General features: G+C 43.2%; 1 protein-coding gene across 7 annotated transcripts in view; it reads right to left on the bottom strand.

Annotated features, from left to right (window-relative positions):
• The window catches only part of Acc (acetyl-CoA carboxylase), a 32,175-nt gene that overhangs the window by 6,795 nt on the left and 8,087 nt on the right, over nt 1–17,293 (bottom strand). For 5 of the 7 annotated variants that reach the window (XM_076830564.1, XM_076830559.1, XM_076830562.1 and 2 more), the window contains 5 exons: nt 16,164–16,410; nt 4,402–4,525; nt 816–1,146; nt 418–715; nt 95–308 (listed from right to left, as the gene is read on the bottom strand). In XM_076830564.1, coding sequence (XP_076686679.1) covers nt 95–308; nt 418–715; nt 816–1,146; nt 4,402–4,525; nt 16,164–16,324 — 1,128 coding nt within the window. In that variant the 5' untranslated portion in view covers nt 16,325–16,410. Of the gene's footprint in view, nt 1–94; nt 309–417; nt 716–815; nt 1,147–4,401; nt 4,526–5,765; nt 6,152–16,163; nt 16,411–17,293 lie in introns of those variants that run through there. The other 2 variants (XM_076830560.1, XM_076830566.1) reach the window with 2 other exon arrangements.

Below are 17,293 nucleotides of genomic sequence, written 5' to 3'. Positions count from 1 at the left end.
GACTGTTTTACGATAGGAGCAACTACTTGCAATTCCAATCTTAACCCGGTGCTTTCCCGCGTAGACAATTACGCTGGGTAAATACAATCCCTACCTTCTCCATCTCTTCGAACACTTCAGGCTTGGCGATGACCGCCGGGGCCTCCTCGATGATCTTCTGGTGCCTCCTCTGAATGGAGCAATCACGGCCAAACAACGATATCGCGTTACCATAATTATCCGCTAGCAGTTGGACCTCCAAGTGCCGCGCACACTTTGCCAGCTTCATGATGAATATCGGGGATCCGGGTATCTCAGTTTGTACCTGCCTGGGAACAGTTATCGAGGCTTTTAATATGAAAGACCATCATCAACTTGCCGGGTGGACTGTATTCCACGCATGGGTATTTTAATTTCGCTGCAAGAACTTGTCTTTACCTGAACAACGCGGGCAGCTCTTCCGCGTTCTCCACTTTCCTGATACCTTTGCCGCCGCCACCCTCGCTGGCCTTCACCATAACAGGGAAGCCGATTTTATTGGCCGCTGCCAAGCATTCCTCCACCGTCGAGACGCAGCCCTTTTTAAACAGCTCGGAGGATATTTTTATTTTCTTCCCACTGTACTGCGCCGTCAGCTCGGATCCGGACCAAGGTAGCGTGGGCACTTCCGCGGTCTGCGCCACTATGCTGGACGCGATTTTGTCTCCGAGGGCCCACATCGCTCTTTCAGAAGGCCCTGAAAGAATTTTTATTACTCGGTTTTAGTGAGAAGGATCAGTCGAGGTGGATCCCAGGTGGTCTTTATCGGACAGCACAAAGGGATTTCGTTGCCGTACCGATGAAGCAGATGTTGTTCTTGTGGAGTAATTCTGGCAGCTTCGGGTTCTCAGATGCGTGGCCCCATCCGGCCCACACAGCTTGGACCTGGGTGCGTATGGCGATGTCGACGATCAGCTCAACGTTCGCGTAATTGTTGTTGTTCGATCCACCTGGCACAGGCACGTACTGGTCTGCCATTTTTATGTATTCCGCGTTCGCTTTCAGATCCTCCGGAGTGACCATCACGACGAACCGCACGGCCCGTTCGTTCTTGAACATCTCGTACGACCAACGGCGGATCGAGCGCATGCATTTCACCGCCGCTATACCGTTGTTGGCAATGAGGATCTGCAAAGCAAAATATAAATTATAAATCAGCGCTACCGATCTGCATACGTAGATACGATTGAAGGACTACCATACGATCATCCGTGCGGGACACTAGTAGTCCCGTTCACTTACCACGTATACTCAACGCCGATGGGCGTTCGCAGCACACGGCGTACTAGTCGAACGAAGAATTATATTTTTTATTTTTAAATTTCTTAGGAATAAAAGCGATAACCTCAGTTAACGTATAATTCCCCTTTAAAATAAGGCCTTGACGGCTTTCAAATAGAATCCTCCGAAGAAACATTGGCCGCGTCGTATTAGTCCCTCAAGGTATTTACTTCTGGTAAACATAGTACTTTCATCCCACAGAACCCAACGAAAGGTAACAAGCCGCCATCATTCTCTATCGCAAGAATTTCTGTCCTTTTACGTAGAAATGTCAAGGATGCTTGAAGGCCGCAACGAGTCTCTTGCAAACGTCTAAGTTTTTATATTTTGCGTCGCGCTAGAGGGTATCGAAACCGGTGTAGCGAATCTACGATTCAAGGTCAGCCAAGGTCAGTTCTGGGGCCTTGGCCGGTTAACGTCTGTTGCGAAACGGTACAGTGAGTGCCTCGTAACACACTCAAGCGGAACGATACATCAACGGCGTTGAATGACCTTGTTTGATACCCGCTGTATCGGTTTCAGCAACAAATACGCGAACAGACGAATTCAGCATTAAATTTACTGGATCGAATTCGAGCAAACGAAGCTCCACGTCCGCGCAATAAGAGCTCTCGTTTTCGTCAATACGGGGTGTCTCGTGTTAAAGGCCACGCTTTGCCTCGTAAATGACTGTTAATCACATTCACGGGAAGTTCAATCAACGATGCTGAACCGGCAGCTCTGATGTCAGCTCTGCTTAGAATTATTGAACTTGGCAGAATTAGATTCCGCAGGAACTGAATTCGGTATTGAATAAATTGCTTCGTTTTTATCGAAGTTACTTAAAATTCCGCATCGTTTCCACGCGGAGGAATGCTGGCTTTCTATTAATTAAAAGTAAAAACGTATTTTTTTTCTGCCGCAAAGTGTACCAAGGTGAATGGCACTTGTTTGGATGAAAATTCTTTACCCCGAGCGTAATTAAGTATATTTAACGCCGATTGTGATCTACGAATGCCCTTGGCACTTTAATTCCCAATCAAACAGTTCCCACTGCTCGGTGCCACCTTTTCTATTCTAATGAAACTCTCGCATGAAAATGTCCCTTGCACCTTTACTCGCCCCGAGGTGTATTCAAATGTGCCACTTTAAATTCCCGCCGTCTACAATGTCACCGGAGCTTATACGAGAGAGAAGGAAATAGTAGGGACTTAGAGGAAGACCGAAGCAAACGCCTTGGGTAGACGAAAATGAATTAGCGGACGGCAGGAATGTAGTAGGCACGGTGCAAAGTACAAGGTTCGAGCTGTTCGAAGCTCTTTTTGCGTTCTTTGAGCAGCAGGGGATATCCGTATTTTTACGTCAGACCTGTGCGCGTTACAATCGATGCAGGGATTATGTATTCATTGTAAATGGCGTCAACGATTTCGAATTGATTAAAGCGGGGCCGTAGGTACCTATCCGACTGCCGTGAACAAGTTGCGGCTCCGATGTCCAACTAAAAAGGCACGCGGTGCAAAATGAACAGAAGGCTTCGGAACAGAGCGTCAGAAAAACTGGCACAGAGAATGCGCAGCGACTTGAACGTGTTTTCGTCGAGTGATCTCGCACAACGATACCTACGTACCCTACTGACAAGGGACGCTCGGCAACCCGCAAATTCAGGAAATTATGAAACTTGGTGTGCAAGCAACGTTCATTCGTAACGCGACCCCAATTTTTTTTGGTGCCATAGTGCAGTTTTTGGTGGTGAAATCACACCTTGAAAAAAATGCAGAATTCTCTTTTTCGTGGAATAGCTCGAGAACGGTGAGTTGTGTCGAAAAGAAGTTTAACCCTTTGTTTTTCGATCAACTTTGACACACCTGGGTGGCTCACACCCAGAACAATTTTTGAACGACTGCCATTCTCGTCTAACGAATCCAATAGTTATGGAAAAAATCATGGGTCAATTTCAAGGTCTCTAGAATGCGTTCTAATAGATTTTTGATTGATATTTTATTACAGTTTTTGCAAAAAATTGTAGATTACCGTATGTCGAGAAAACACGAAGAAAATCTTCAAAAAGTTGTAGCTTCTACAAATTTCAATATTAGAAGCTAAAAATCTATAGAGTTGTTGTTCTGATATAATACTTTGAGAGGAAAAATAGTTTGTGAGTCGCCTTTGGAAGAAAGGTATTTATTTTGCATATAGAAGGTACAGAGCGTCAAAATCAGTTTATGGGTGGCTCACACCCAGAGTGTCAACGAAGGGTTAAACAAAAGTTGCATTCTTTTTTTATTCTATAAAACTGCGTAAAAGTAATTCTCGAAAATCCATATTTATCAAGTTATCTCCACTACCAACCCCACAAATTAAGTTTTTGTATTTTGCAAATATATTCCTGAAATACCTTTGGATAATCTCTTTTCACACATATAAATAGTTTATGTGTTATATTTTTTCTCGTAAACAAATCAAACCTCCATTATCAATTAATAAAATGGTTTCTTAAAGCAATATTAAATTATTATTTATATAAAGTTTAGACAGCTTTCGATTATTCAAGCAAGGTAGCACGTTAGGGTGGAGCGAAAATATTTCTTTTTTAGATACTATATTGATGTAATCGTCAAAAGTTGCCCAAGGTGGTCCATTAATTTGGGTTTGAAAGGATTTTATCTCGGACTTTATCTTCAGGTTGCGGATTGGCGGCAATGTACATACACAATTTCTATGAAATTTTCCATTTTTTATGAAAATTTTTATTTGTTGCCGATTTACTTCTAGCTGCTTATATTATGTATGATTATGTTAAAATATGTATGCGTAGTACGCAGTGCGTACAATATTCGCTTAAAAGAAATATGTGCCACTTTTTAAATATTACATCCTCTGCAATTATAGACATTTGAAAGACCGAAACTTCTTTTCGATATCTCTCACCGTTCTCGAGATATTCCACGGAAAAGAAAATTCTGCATTTCTTTCAACGTGTGATTTCACCCCCAAAAGCTGCACTATGGCACCAACAAAAAATAGGCTTGCTCACCAACTACTCTACTTGCACACCAAGTTTCATGATCTTCTGAATATCCGGGTCGCCGAACGACGTCCCTAGGAGGCGCCTATTTATCTTACCTTGTTGATAACTGTAGTGCCGCCGAAACGATGAACGAATTCCTCAGGCGTGGCGATGGTGAAGTCCTTTTCCTGCAGCCGACTCTGCGCTTGGATCATCACCGTGCCCTGCGACATGCTGGGCCTACGGAATCAAATCGAGCACGGATTATCATTCACTGCCCCAATCCCCATTAACCAAATAGGTACTCTAACCCATTGCAACATCGTTAACTATACGGGGGAAACGATTCAAACGAATCCATAGTCGTCGCCTGAAACACGTCTATAAAACTCGCGGCGCTGTTCCGCCTGTTACCGATCGTTATATTACTTTCAGCGACACGAGAGGATCAGGGATGTTCGGGTCGAAGAAGAGGTGTTGAGAAAAAATACAAACACAACATGGTCTCCTGTAGAAATCTTCGCCAAAGCATTTTGACTGCGTGGACGATTACCGAGCACTGGGTAGAAGAAACAAGTGTATTCTCGAGGGGAAAACGAGAAACAGTTTCCCCAGATTTTTCAAGGTAATTCCCGCCATCCATTAGCGGGGAACACGTGAATGACAGCGGAGAAAGTGTACGGACCGTTAATTTAAGCGGCTCACGCAATCCCATTCCTACACCGTAACGCTTTCTGAACCTTCCATGTGTCTCCTCTCGCCTAGATGTGTTCACCTTATTTCTTTCACGCGGTCTTTCCCTCGCCCCCGGCCGAGCGCCGCGTAACTGTAATTCGATCCACGGATGTTTTGGAATTCTTCGTCGAACCACGTGGAGCTCGCCACGTCCCATCCCCCCGCATTCGTCCTACCCCTCATTCCACAACAAGCGACACCGGGCGCAGAGGATTTCTCAATTTCGATTCGGGGACTCGATGCCGCCCGTGGAATTCCTGCGCGCGGTCCCGGCGCGGCTTTTTGTCCGCGAGCGTGAATACTAATCAGAGGCAGTCGCGCAATTCATATTTACATGCCGGGGTTCATAAGAATTTTAAATCTCTGCGCGAAAAAATTTATGGCTCTACCCTCCGCTGTTAGGTACACACTCTACGTCGCCGGAGCTCTGTCGCGTTGCGGATGGTCGGTCGGCTTCCTCGCGATAGGCGTATTAACTACGGGGCTCATTGGAATCCAAGGACCGAGGAGCTGAAAAACCCGGCGGGCGAATTTTAACGATCCAGAGGGCAGGAGGCGAGTTCAATTCGCGAGGCCTAGGAGCTGTCCTCCTAGCGATCACGGAGAGCTCCAGGGACCCGGCTCTCTTCGAGCGGACAGCGAGAATTAATATCCGGGCGTGGACGAAATTCAAGAGCACGCGGCCGAAGTTCGCGCGCGGGTAATTATTATCCCGACTAAGGAGAGAATAGTAAAAACGCATTACGTTAATCCAGCGGGCGTGTGCAGAAACGCATTAGGCGGGCTCTCCACTGGCGTGGGCGACTCCTCCTGGCACGTCTCCTCCTCGTTCATTTTCGCTACACCAGCCAGAAGGTTGTCCGAGCTCTTCCAAATCGGATCCTTCTCTGTACTTTGAGCCAAGACGAATCTTTTTATGCGTCTCATTCCGCGATCCCCTTCCTAGGTGACACTGGCAACCGAGGAGTCAAGGATACCTTTCAGATTGTTCCTCCGACTGCACTGCGACGTACGATCCAGAGTCCATCCAGAACGTGTTTGTCGCTTTCTTATTACTCTCCTCTTTCACGGAAATCACGATCGCACTCGACAAAGGCTTCCCGCCGCGTCTCCGTTTCGCAGGCTCCGGCTTCAAGCGGCGCGCGTCAGCCGCGCGAGGATCGGCGCGGTATTCAGACGGAAGCCTCTCGATCCTCCTCCTAACAACTCCTTTCCACTCGATCTAAGTACACTTGATAGCAACTTCTTGCTATTTCCGATCGATTTCGTCCTCCTGCACCGCGGGACGTTTTCGTGGAACGTTACGCGACTGGCTGACTCCTGGAGACGAGCGATTCCTTTACGGGGAGCTTAGACCGCTCAAGGTCTCCGGGAACTTTGCGTCCGGGGTAAATATTGGTCCACGAGGGTCGTCGATGCTGTTTCCGCTTCCCCACTCTGTTCGCTTGGCGGTCTCTTGCGCGGAGCTTGTGAATCGGTTGTCAAGGTGGGTTCAGGTGTCTTCGACGATGCTCCTTCGCGTCGGAGGTCTCGTGAGCAGAGGTGTCTCTTATCGCGCACAGTGTACTGCCGCTTTCATCAATCCCGACGGTATCACTGCACCGCGCGCTCATGTCGCACAGCAGCAGGCACGCTTCGACTTCGAGACGCGCCATTCATCAGTGGACCCTTGTATCACATGACTCTCCACTAATGTATTCGCCTCCGCTTCGTTCCCTATACCCGTGTTCGCGGGACCGGCACAAAAAATCCTGTGACGCTCGTGACGTTCAATTAGCATCGGGGAGATTACATCAGAACAGCGAGGCCTGACGGCCGCCGGACTCCGCCGAGCCACTTCGGCCGTGCAAATCTTCGTGCTTTGTGCGATCGCCGGCTCTGCGTCGCGGAGTCTGTGATCGTTCGCCGGACGGGAATCGCGCGGCACGCGTGTACGTTGTTTCTTTCTGGCTATCGGCGCCGTCTCAACCGGATCATGTTTGATCGTTTTGGACACTGATCGGAACCGCGGTTATCGGGGCTGAGATCGTTACCGGGGGCGTAGGTCGAAATCACAGGTCGCGGAGGGTAAGGGGGAAGGACGGGCGGTGTGGATGGCGCGGTGACGATTTAAATTCTCGTCTAGCGTTCTTAAGAGACCCGTGGTCACTGACAACCTGCAAGGTGGACGATTCTTTCCGTCCAATGTTCCCCCTACCTTGCAACACGTTTACTCGAGGAAGCAACGTGCTTCTGGCGAGAGAAGTGAACGGCCAGCGGAACTCGACGCGTCCTTTTCGCGCGCTGCTCGGGGCTTTTGGTTTGAAGATCTGGTAAGGTAAATGTCCCCATTGCTGCTCGTGTCCCCATTTCTGCTCGTTTCATATTTTTCTTATAATTATATGCGTTGCGTTTGTACTATAGTTGCAAGAAAATAATTCTAAATTATTTGAACATTTACGCGAGTGTTGCGCGAGCTTGGGGCTAATCGAAGTGCAGCATAAACAGCGAAAAACTTTTAAAACGAGGGACTTATGATCTTTCGATCGCGTTCTAGCTGCTTCTGCTAAGGAACAGCGTCGCTATTCTGCCCTCCTTAGATAAAATCTCCTATCTGCCATTTCGAAGCATCCGAAAAAACTGAAGCTCTATCGTTTTGCTATCCCTATAAAAAAAATAATAAATAAATTAGACAGTTTCTAGGTCTCTACGAAGCACCTAGGGTTTTCTAACTTTACTTAAAAGGTAAAATACGTGTGGAACCGCAAGTATTTCAATATTTCTTGAAAAATGGAAAAATGCTAGATAGGACATTTCAACTAAGGGCAGTATTGGTATTCGATAATTGGGCAGAAAATAGGTTTTTGCAGTAGAAGTTGTCATTTAATAACATAAACATATATCGCATTGTGCTTGGATTTAGATGTTTTACTATTTTTAATTTTTTTTTTAAGTTGAAAACAGGTGAGCAGGTTTAGGGTCAAGTAAATCACCGTCATGTCCGCATTTCTACTCACCAAAATTTTAGTAACATTACCTCACGATTTAATGCACGTTGTAACCTTTATCTCGATTCGAAGGCATTTTATTTTTTGTTTATCATTATTTTATGCTTTACTGTTGTGTTATAAAGCCTCTCCATAAAGGATGTTATTTTAACGTGAAAAGGCATCATATTATGTGAGCAGAAATTGGTACAAATGCTGAGTAGAAATACGCACATCGCTATTTTTCGTGAGCAGAAATACGGACATTTGGAGCATTGTATTTAATTACAAATTACTAATAGTTAAACATCTTGAAATATCTTTCTTAAGTAGTTTTCGAATTAGTTTATTTACTATTAAAGAATTAGTCAATTACTCTGCAACTTTTGATCACAAACAAATTTTTTACACTTTCTTTATAACGAGCAACCTGTTAAATGAGCAGAAATTGGGACATTCACCTTAGTGTAAGATGGTAGTGATAATCGTGTAACTTGTCACGCGCAGTCTTTATTTTAATTGAGGCCTTTGGTGCACTGGGCCCGTCAGGTGTAAATTCGAGTGGGTGTTTGTTGGTAGAAAAGTTCGTAGGATTTCGTTTTAAAATCGTATTATATTAACTGCTGCATTGCTGCGGCTAATCTGGTAAGAGAAGAATCTGTGCTTTGGTTTTTCTCTGAGATTTTAAGAACTGTTCGTGTTGAAGTGTATTTGGCCGATTGTTCTTGGCTGATTTCTTAATTTGCTCTTAATGTAAATTAGAATTGTTGATGTGAATCACTGATTCGGTTATCGAAGCGTGTGGATATATGTTTGATTGATATTACAAAATCTGATTAGAGGTACATCGTACTCCGATCGTGATTGGCGTTTTTAACAATAATTATGCAATTAACAGACGCGAGATACGATATTCGCCACACGTTTGAGATCGCAGAAGACGATTGGAAATATCGTGGAGTTGGGATTTCCTACGGTTCATTATACAGTAATTACGATACGTTACGGTTTATCGCTAAAACGATTTTATCGGGGGCCTGCGAATATCCGTCAACGTCTTGTTTTAGAGACGACAGAAATCTGGGAGTGCATTATCGGTCACTCTAAGATTTTTTACTGCTACTTGGGCTATTGTTGGTGAACATGAAATTCCAAAAAACTAATTTCTTCTACAAACGGTGCTTAATAAAGGGGGACAAATCGGTTTTTTTAAATTTTATCGTAAAGATTAACAATTCCCAGGAAATAAAAAAAGTTGTAATCCGCAGCGAGCGAAAAGTTGTCGTCCGGTACAGACCAACTACTTGGTCAGTAGATTTTAAGGCCTAAGTAACTAATAATATTAGTAAAAAAAAATTTAAAAATAGAATAGAACTTTTATCTATTTATTTTCATGTCGTTCTGCGCTCCTTTTCCTTATTCCTGTTTAATTTCGGAAATTTTCTGCAGTAAAAAAAGAAGAAGAAAAACCTATAAGGACTTTAATTATAGAAAAAATTAAAGAAAAATTTGGCCGGCACTGGACGACGAACACGTGGGAAAAGTTTTAGGTTTGATGCGTAATATGACAAAATTATTTAATTAAGACTATTGTGTCAGGAAAACCCTATCACAGGGGTGCACAGGGAGCCGTTTTAGCGCCTAGCTGCGGGCAACCCGCCTGTCCCGTTGCTAAGGTTAGAATCGGTGAGGCGAACTGCAGTAGTGTACGTGCATTTGGTATGACTTGAACCCAGCTATATGCACTACTGCAGTTCTCCTCACCGATTCTGACCTTAGCAACGGGACAGGCGGGTTGCTCGCAGCCAGAGTTGGGCAAAATGTAATCTAATTACAAATTAGAAAGTACGATTGAACTGTAATTGTGCAATTAATTACACATTATTTTCTGTAATTGTTAATTTAGGTAGTTGACCATTTGGTTTTGGCAACTATCTAAATGAAAGATTACTGAAAATAATGTGTAATCAATTGCACAATTACAGTTTAATCGTACTTTCTAATTTGTAATTAGATTACATTTTGCCCAACTCTGCTCGCAGCTAGGCGCTAAAAACGGCTCCCTGTGCACCCCTGCCCTATCACGTCGTTGTAACTATGCTTTGTATTGGGCAATGCCCGTATATTTTCAATAATAATCATAATCATAATAATTACCTGAAAAATAAAAAATCAGGTATGAAAAGTAACTTTTGTCGTACGGAATACTGGCGTAAGCGATAAACGTTTTACAAGGGAACATCCCGAACTCGGAAATTTAAAAAATTCTGAGACTGCGAATATTCGCAAAGTCTCAGAATTTTTTAAATTTCCGAGTTATTATATACATATGTAGGGAATTTCCTCCTGATTATAACGCAATTTTTGTTTGCTGCCCAAATTGACTCTAAGGGAGTGTAAGATTGACCCCAGAAAATCCGGTTATTTTCCGATTTTCTGTTATAACTCGTGAACTGTAAAATAATTGTGTTACCAAATGATAGACCTAATTAAAAGAAGTAACTTTTGTCTTGAAACTTGTTTGTTGAAATTAGCCGAATTTCCAGGGGTTAATTTCACACCCCTCGAGTGAATTTGGGCAGCAAACAAAAATTGCGTTGCAATCAGAATTTTCTGAATTTCCGGGTTGGGGATCTTCCCTTGTTAGAACTCCAGTAAAAAGAACGTCGCCGGTACACGTGGCTCAGGACTATAGCATTCAATTCTACGTCGATAGTGCAATCAACTAGCAGTAACTTTAGCTTTGGCCGGTACTGTACGACTCTCCCCTATGCAAAGACAGACTATACGTAAGTTCGCCCGACGTTTATTAAAAGCTCACGAATAACGCTATCGTGAGTCGTTAAAAAAGTAAAAATATGTGTCGAAAATTGTCGACAAAATCTGCAAGCAATCGCATAATATATTACTCCGCTCTGAATGTCGGGCATGCCACTGTCTAAGACTCGTGTGCTTCTATTTCCATTCTACACTTTCCATAAAAAAAATAATATCGAGGCAACGAAGTATGTAATGGAAGCAGTAATTTCCCAGAAAAATCTCGATCCAGAGTTTCTTTCCATTCACCCGCGAGTGATCAGAACGAAATCTTGCCTCGCATAAACGGAAAGGAACAATCCAGTTAAGATGTTCATAAATTAGATTGTGAGACGAAGATCGACACCAGCGGAGCCCTTAAACTCCCAAGCAGTCGAGCTTAGTTTATGCTGTTACATAACGACCACTGTCACCGTGCTCTACTTAGGAAGAGATTTCTGAACCGCGGCGCACATTTTATCGGAGATCGTGCCATCGAAATAATTAATCGCTCACGGTCACTGTTCAGAATTTTCCAGAAAAATCCAACTGACACGCACTAAAACGGAGAAGCTTCCAGTGGACTTTGGTCCCTCTTCTATTTTTTCTTCCTCGCACTAGTCTCGAAGCTCTTTCGAGTTTCACCGTTTAGACATTGCACCGAAACGTGGCCGAGCTATGGGATTTATTTGACACGGAAAACGAAAGGAATACCTACGCGTGTTTACAGCGCGCGTTAGACTTGAATGCTCGAAGCCGAGGACTGCGACGCGGAAAAGGAATGAATCCTCTTTGGTCGAGGAAGAGCAGTATATTTGGAATACCAGTTTGTTCAAGACGGATAAAAAATTACGGCAGAGGATGGGAACAAATAAAACTGCATGGCTAATAAACTTTTATATTTCAAACTCGCAGTAATAATAAAAAACAAAAAGTAGCTGAAACCTTTGGTCTAAATGGAGAAATGACAGGAAGTATCGATTTCGTTGAGGCGCAGGTAATTTGGAATACCGGTATTCCAATTTACCTTCACTTTGTAAACTTAAAAGGGACATGTAGATAATAAAATTATTTCCTTTGTGATCTAATCAGACTGAAAAATCACAGTATAAGAACAATCTTAGGTACAGTGACTCGCATTAATATTCGGACACTTTTTAAAATCGTATAACTTTTTTAGAATTGGTCCAAACGACTTGAGTTTTTTTGAGAAGCTAGAAGGATTAGTTTGCTAAATGACGTATTTGGTCGTTTTGAGAAAAAATGTATTTGGTTGGAATAGCGAAAAAAATAGTAAAGGTCGATTTTTAAACTTTTTTTGTGAGCTTGTAATGAAAATTTAAAAAAACCGTTTGTAATCCTTCTAGCTTCTCAAAAAAACTCAAGTCGTTTGGACCCATTCGAAAAAAGTTATGCGATTTTAAACAGTGTCCGAATATTAATGCGAGTCACTGGAAATATAAATGGATAGCGCTGGCCCAAACCGACGCGGCGGTAGCCGTTACGCGTGAAACAAAAGCATCGCTAAGCTTTGGAATATTCCAAATTACCTTCACCTTCGGTATTCCGAATTAGCAACATGGCATTGAAACCTAAAAGTTCGTGTTACACTTTGTATTCTTGAAATTATCGCGAAACTGATACGGAACCATAGAAGCAACGCGCAAACGAGTAGATTAATTGTTTAACTCCAAATTTTTTACATCTTTTAACCATGATTGGAACGATTGACTACTTGCTGAAAAAGTTTTGCGGATTCGCGTTTTCTTACTCTGCGGATTAAGTCGAAAATGTCAAAATAGCGGTTCATCTACAAATGTCATTCGTTGACAGGTCATTAGCCCCTATTGTAAAGTGACCAGATATTTTCTGTTCCAATGCGGGACAAGCAAGCAAAAAAAATTGTTAACAGATCCGTCAGGAGATCTTTTCCGTAGTTTATTAAAGCATTTAAAATATATTTAAAAATATATACTTGTGATTATAAAGTGATACATTGTCACGAAATTAAAAATATTTTTTTTTTCACAACAAAACAAGGTAGAGGAAGCAGTAACTTTATGCTACTGCGAAAATGTAAGAGGTTACGTGTCCAATCCGGGACACTTTGCGGGACACTTTTTCAATGCGGGAGAAAGGGATGAAATGCGGGACGTCTGGTCATTTTACCCTATTGTCTACGATGTTACGAATTAAATAACGTTAGTAGTTTATTAGATACTTCGGTATTCCAAATTACCAACAGTATTCCAAATTACCAACAGTATTCCAAATTATCAACAGTATTCCAAATACATATGCTGCATTTCCTCTACGCACAATCCTCGCGAAACTTTGCACGCTTAGCCATGCGACCAGTTTCGTTTGTAATCATTTTTTCGCGTTTCACGGGCGCAGTTACTGTACTGAATATTCAACGGCGCTCGAGCCGTAAGGTGACCGAGGTGTCGTTCTAGCGCAAACGAGAATGCTTGGGGATTACCGGCGTTGCAAAAATCGCTCTCGCTAGATCTCGCTGGATAGCTTCAACATCCAATTAACTTGCTCCTTTTTCCGAGCCCTCGCAAATACGGGAGGGTGTCGTCAGAGCCGTTCCTGGCGGCGGTGCAGAAGGTGCACCCGCACCTGGGCGGCCAAACTTAAGGTGCACCCGCACCTGGGCGGCCAAACTTAAGAGCGGCCGCAGGCCGTTTATTATGCGTAAAGTTTTGACTAATAACAATAACAATCAAAACTCTTTTGCACGATAACTGTTTAAAGTGATGTATATATAGATATAAAAGTAAACACTGCATATCGAATTCTTAATTAAAGAATATTGAATTAATAAAGGCGGGCAATATTGTTTTCGCACCTGGGCGGCCAAAACCCAGGAACGGCCCTGGGTGTCGTGGCTAAAATTTACTAAACCACACCTTCTAAAAGTAAACTTCTCGTAGAAGAAACAGGCTACGCGTTCAGCAAGATTAATTATCGCGATTTTGATCCTCCTCGTAACACGACCTGATTAATCACTTAAAAATCATTGTCGCGAGGAACTGCAACGCTGTGCTATCTACAGTCGCAACAAAATCAGCTGGCTGCTCAAGGCCGCGACTAGACCACCGCTCTCCTTTTCGTTGTATAAAATAAAAGAGGAAGTGCAGCATATTTGGAACACTGTTGGTAATTCGAAAAACCGAATTATCTAATAAACTACTAACTCTATCTAATTTGTAACACCGTAGATAATAGGGGCTAATCACCTGTTTACTGACATTTGTGAATGAACTGCCATTTTGACATTTTCGGCTTAATCTGCAAAATAAAAAACGTGAATCTGCAAAACTTTTTCAGCAAGTATTCCGTCGATCCAATCATGGTTAAAATATGTAAAAACTTTAGAGATAAACGCTTAATCTACTCATTTGCATGCTCCTTCTATGATTCCGTGTCAGCTTTGCGATAATTTCGAGAATACAAAGTGTGATATGAAATTTTAGGTTTCAGTGACTTGCCGCTGATTCGGAATACCGAAGGTGGAGGTAATTTGGAATATTCCAAAGCTTACCTAAGATTCTTCCTATATTGTGATTTTTCAGCCTGATTATATCATAAAAGAACATAATTTTATTATCTACGTGTTTTTTTAAGGGGTCTTTCCACTGCGACGCTCTTATAAACTACCGCTATTTAGAACTTTTTTTGTCGCAAGAAGAATGGGTTTACTAAATTGAAGTTTTGTCTATTTATTAATATGTGTTTTGTGAATACAACGATTTTTTTTCATATTTTTTTAATGCTTGCTTGCCCCAAAATAAGGGGGTGTAAATAATATGCGCTGTGAAAAAAGACGCCTCGACTGCGTGGTCGATTTTCGAGGAACCGTGTATCTGGGGTGGTGGTATGAAAAAAGTTTATAATCAGCATGACTGTCGCTATGGCTGGCCCGAACCAGAATCACACAGTTTTCTTCTCATCTTTTACGTCAACGAATGATTAAAAAATTTAGCTAATTTCGTTAGTTCAACTTTGAACGTCCGCCATTTTATTAATTCTTCGTCAATCTAATTAATCTTAGTCCCTGCCATAGCGACAGTCATACGGATTAGAAATCTATTTGGTTTTTTTGTTTCAGACACACGGTTCCTCTAAAATCGACCACGCAGTCGAGGCGTCTATTTATTTTACAGCGCATATCACACCCACTTATTTCAGCGCAAGCAAGCATTAAAAAATATGAAAAAAATAATTTTGTATACTCAAAGCACGAATTAATAAATAAGAAAAACTTCAGTTTAGTAAACACATTCTTTTTGAGACAAAAAAAAGTTCCAAACAGCGGTACTTTACCAGAGCGTCACAGTGGAAAGACCCCTTAATTTTATAAAGTGAAGACAAATTAGAATACTGGTATTTCAAATTATCTGCACCTTAACGAAATCGATATCTACCTCCTGTTATTTTTCATTTAGACCAAAGTTTCAGTTACTCTTTGTTTTTTATTATAACCGAGAGTTTGAAATATAAAAGTTTATTAGTTTCCCTATGATATTATGAAGTTTTATTTGTTCCCATCTTCAGCCGTAATTTTTTATTCGTCTTAAACAAACTGGTATTCCAAATATACTGTACTTCCTCTAGTAACCCACAGTGCCAATCGATCTTGAACAGCCAATCGAATTCGCTTCAGCTATCACAATAACAAATTACCATCGTTGCTCGCGATAACGTAAGTCCCATGAAAGTCTCCTAATACCTATCCTCTATACTCAAATCGCCCGCCCTTTTGCGACAAATAGAGAAAACCAAAATCAGCTAGAGGTACTCCTTCTTTTGTCTATTTTAAGAACAATTCTTCTTTTTTTGTTTCAGGTGAAAAACAGCAAGTATATAATAGTCACCCTTTTCTAAAAAAAAACGTTGTACGGAAACTTCTCCGAACTTTCTAATGCAAATTTCACATTTTATAGACAAAAGTACGATCTTTCCAATATACATAATGTTTCTTCCATAAAAACATTTCTCCTCCGAAAAAAAATTCTTCAAACCCATCCTACTTTTCGCCCGCATGTTGCCCCTTAACGCACAGTATCCGATTGACTATACCACAAAAATTCTCCAAACACACAATCCTGTTTGCTCTTGTGTCCCCTTCCCCACCTTCTAGCCCTACAAGAGCAAACAGCCCCGCCGAAAAGGGTCTGCCTCTCCAAATCGACAAAGGAGCCACCTGCACGCGAGGTTGCTCAGAGACACTCCGCGGGAAAAATATTTCCAAGGTATTTCCATGGCGTTTCCCGGGCCGCGGGCCCTCTTCGAGGAAGCCTAGATGTTACCTGTTCGAATCGCCGGAATAGAGAGAGAGAGAAAAAAAAAAGGAAATTGGGAAGCAACATCACCTGAGCCGCTTACGGCGTTCAACCAATCCAGGCATGATGCTCTGCTGCATCTGGATAGACCCGCTATCGCTTCCCTCGGTCGGGAAGCTGTCCTCCAGCTCATCGATGGAATCGATGTCGGGGTCCCCGACCACGAAGCTTACTGGATTATCCGTCGACATGGTAGCACCGGGATCAACGGAATCGTTCCCGTCCTCTCCCGATCCTCGATCGTCCGGCTGCGGCCTGTCTACGCGCTCGGCGTTACCTTCAAAACAGTCGACGTGTACGCGTCAAGATCAACCAGTTCCTTGCTGTGCCCGTGCCGGAAATTTTGCATAGTATTTACAAGCCGGGGCAACGCGTGATATCCTCCTCCCCGCATCAAGGGCAAGGGCCACTCGCGAAGAAGTTTACCAGCTCGCGAAGAAGTCTACCAGCTCGCGAGGAAGTCTACCATCCCACGAAGAGGCTCGCCATCCCGCGCGCGCACATTCCTTTACGTATTTCGACTTGGACCATTACGTCCGCAAGCTAGGACAGCTCTGTCTTCTCCCGTACACGTCGCGCGATTCAAGGCCGCTCCGGTGAAAAGTTAGCACCGAGAACGATCAAGAGGTTAACATCGAAGTTAGTGCCGCGCGACGGCTCCTAGCTCTTCGTGGCTGCAAGTCTCTCTGTAGAGAATATGTGGCGCGGAAGAATTGATTTCTCCCGCGGCGAGGATGGCGAACTTGCTGGAGATAGTGCGAGGAAACTTTCGGAGAGTGGCCCCGAAATCGGTGTTGCTGAGCAGTTGGATTACAGGCGACAAACTCCCAAACGATCCATCCACCTCCTACCATGCCGAATAAGCCGCATGCAGTTTCGAAGCGATCCTCGGCCGAGTGTTTGGGGGCGATTTCTTAATTCGTCGCGGGATTATCGTTCCGGAGAACGAACGGTCCCGGTCGGCGAACTTTGGAGCCCGATAAGCCGAAAACGAAGGGGGAAGGCATGCAGACGATCACACGTGAACAGCGAATGATCACCAGCGACTTTGGGGTGATATGGCTCCCGGCGCAGAGGAGCAATAATCGGTCCGCTGGTGTGTGTTATTGCACGTTAATGGGTATCCTTATTGGCATTCACACAAAGTGTCATTCATCTGT

This window comes from Andrena cerasifolii, chromosome 2 (assembly GCF_050908995.1).
Source record: "Andrena cerasifolii isolate SP2316 chromosome 2, iyAndCera1_principal, whole genome shotgun sequence".
Lineage (NCBI taxonomy): Eukaryota > Metazoa > Arthropoda > Insecta > Hymenoptera > Andrenidae > Andrena > Andrena cerasifolii.
The sequence above is the reverse complement of the archived record's forward strand: the minus strand, read 5'-3'. Positions and strand labels throughout refer to the sequence as shown.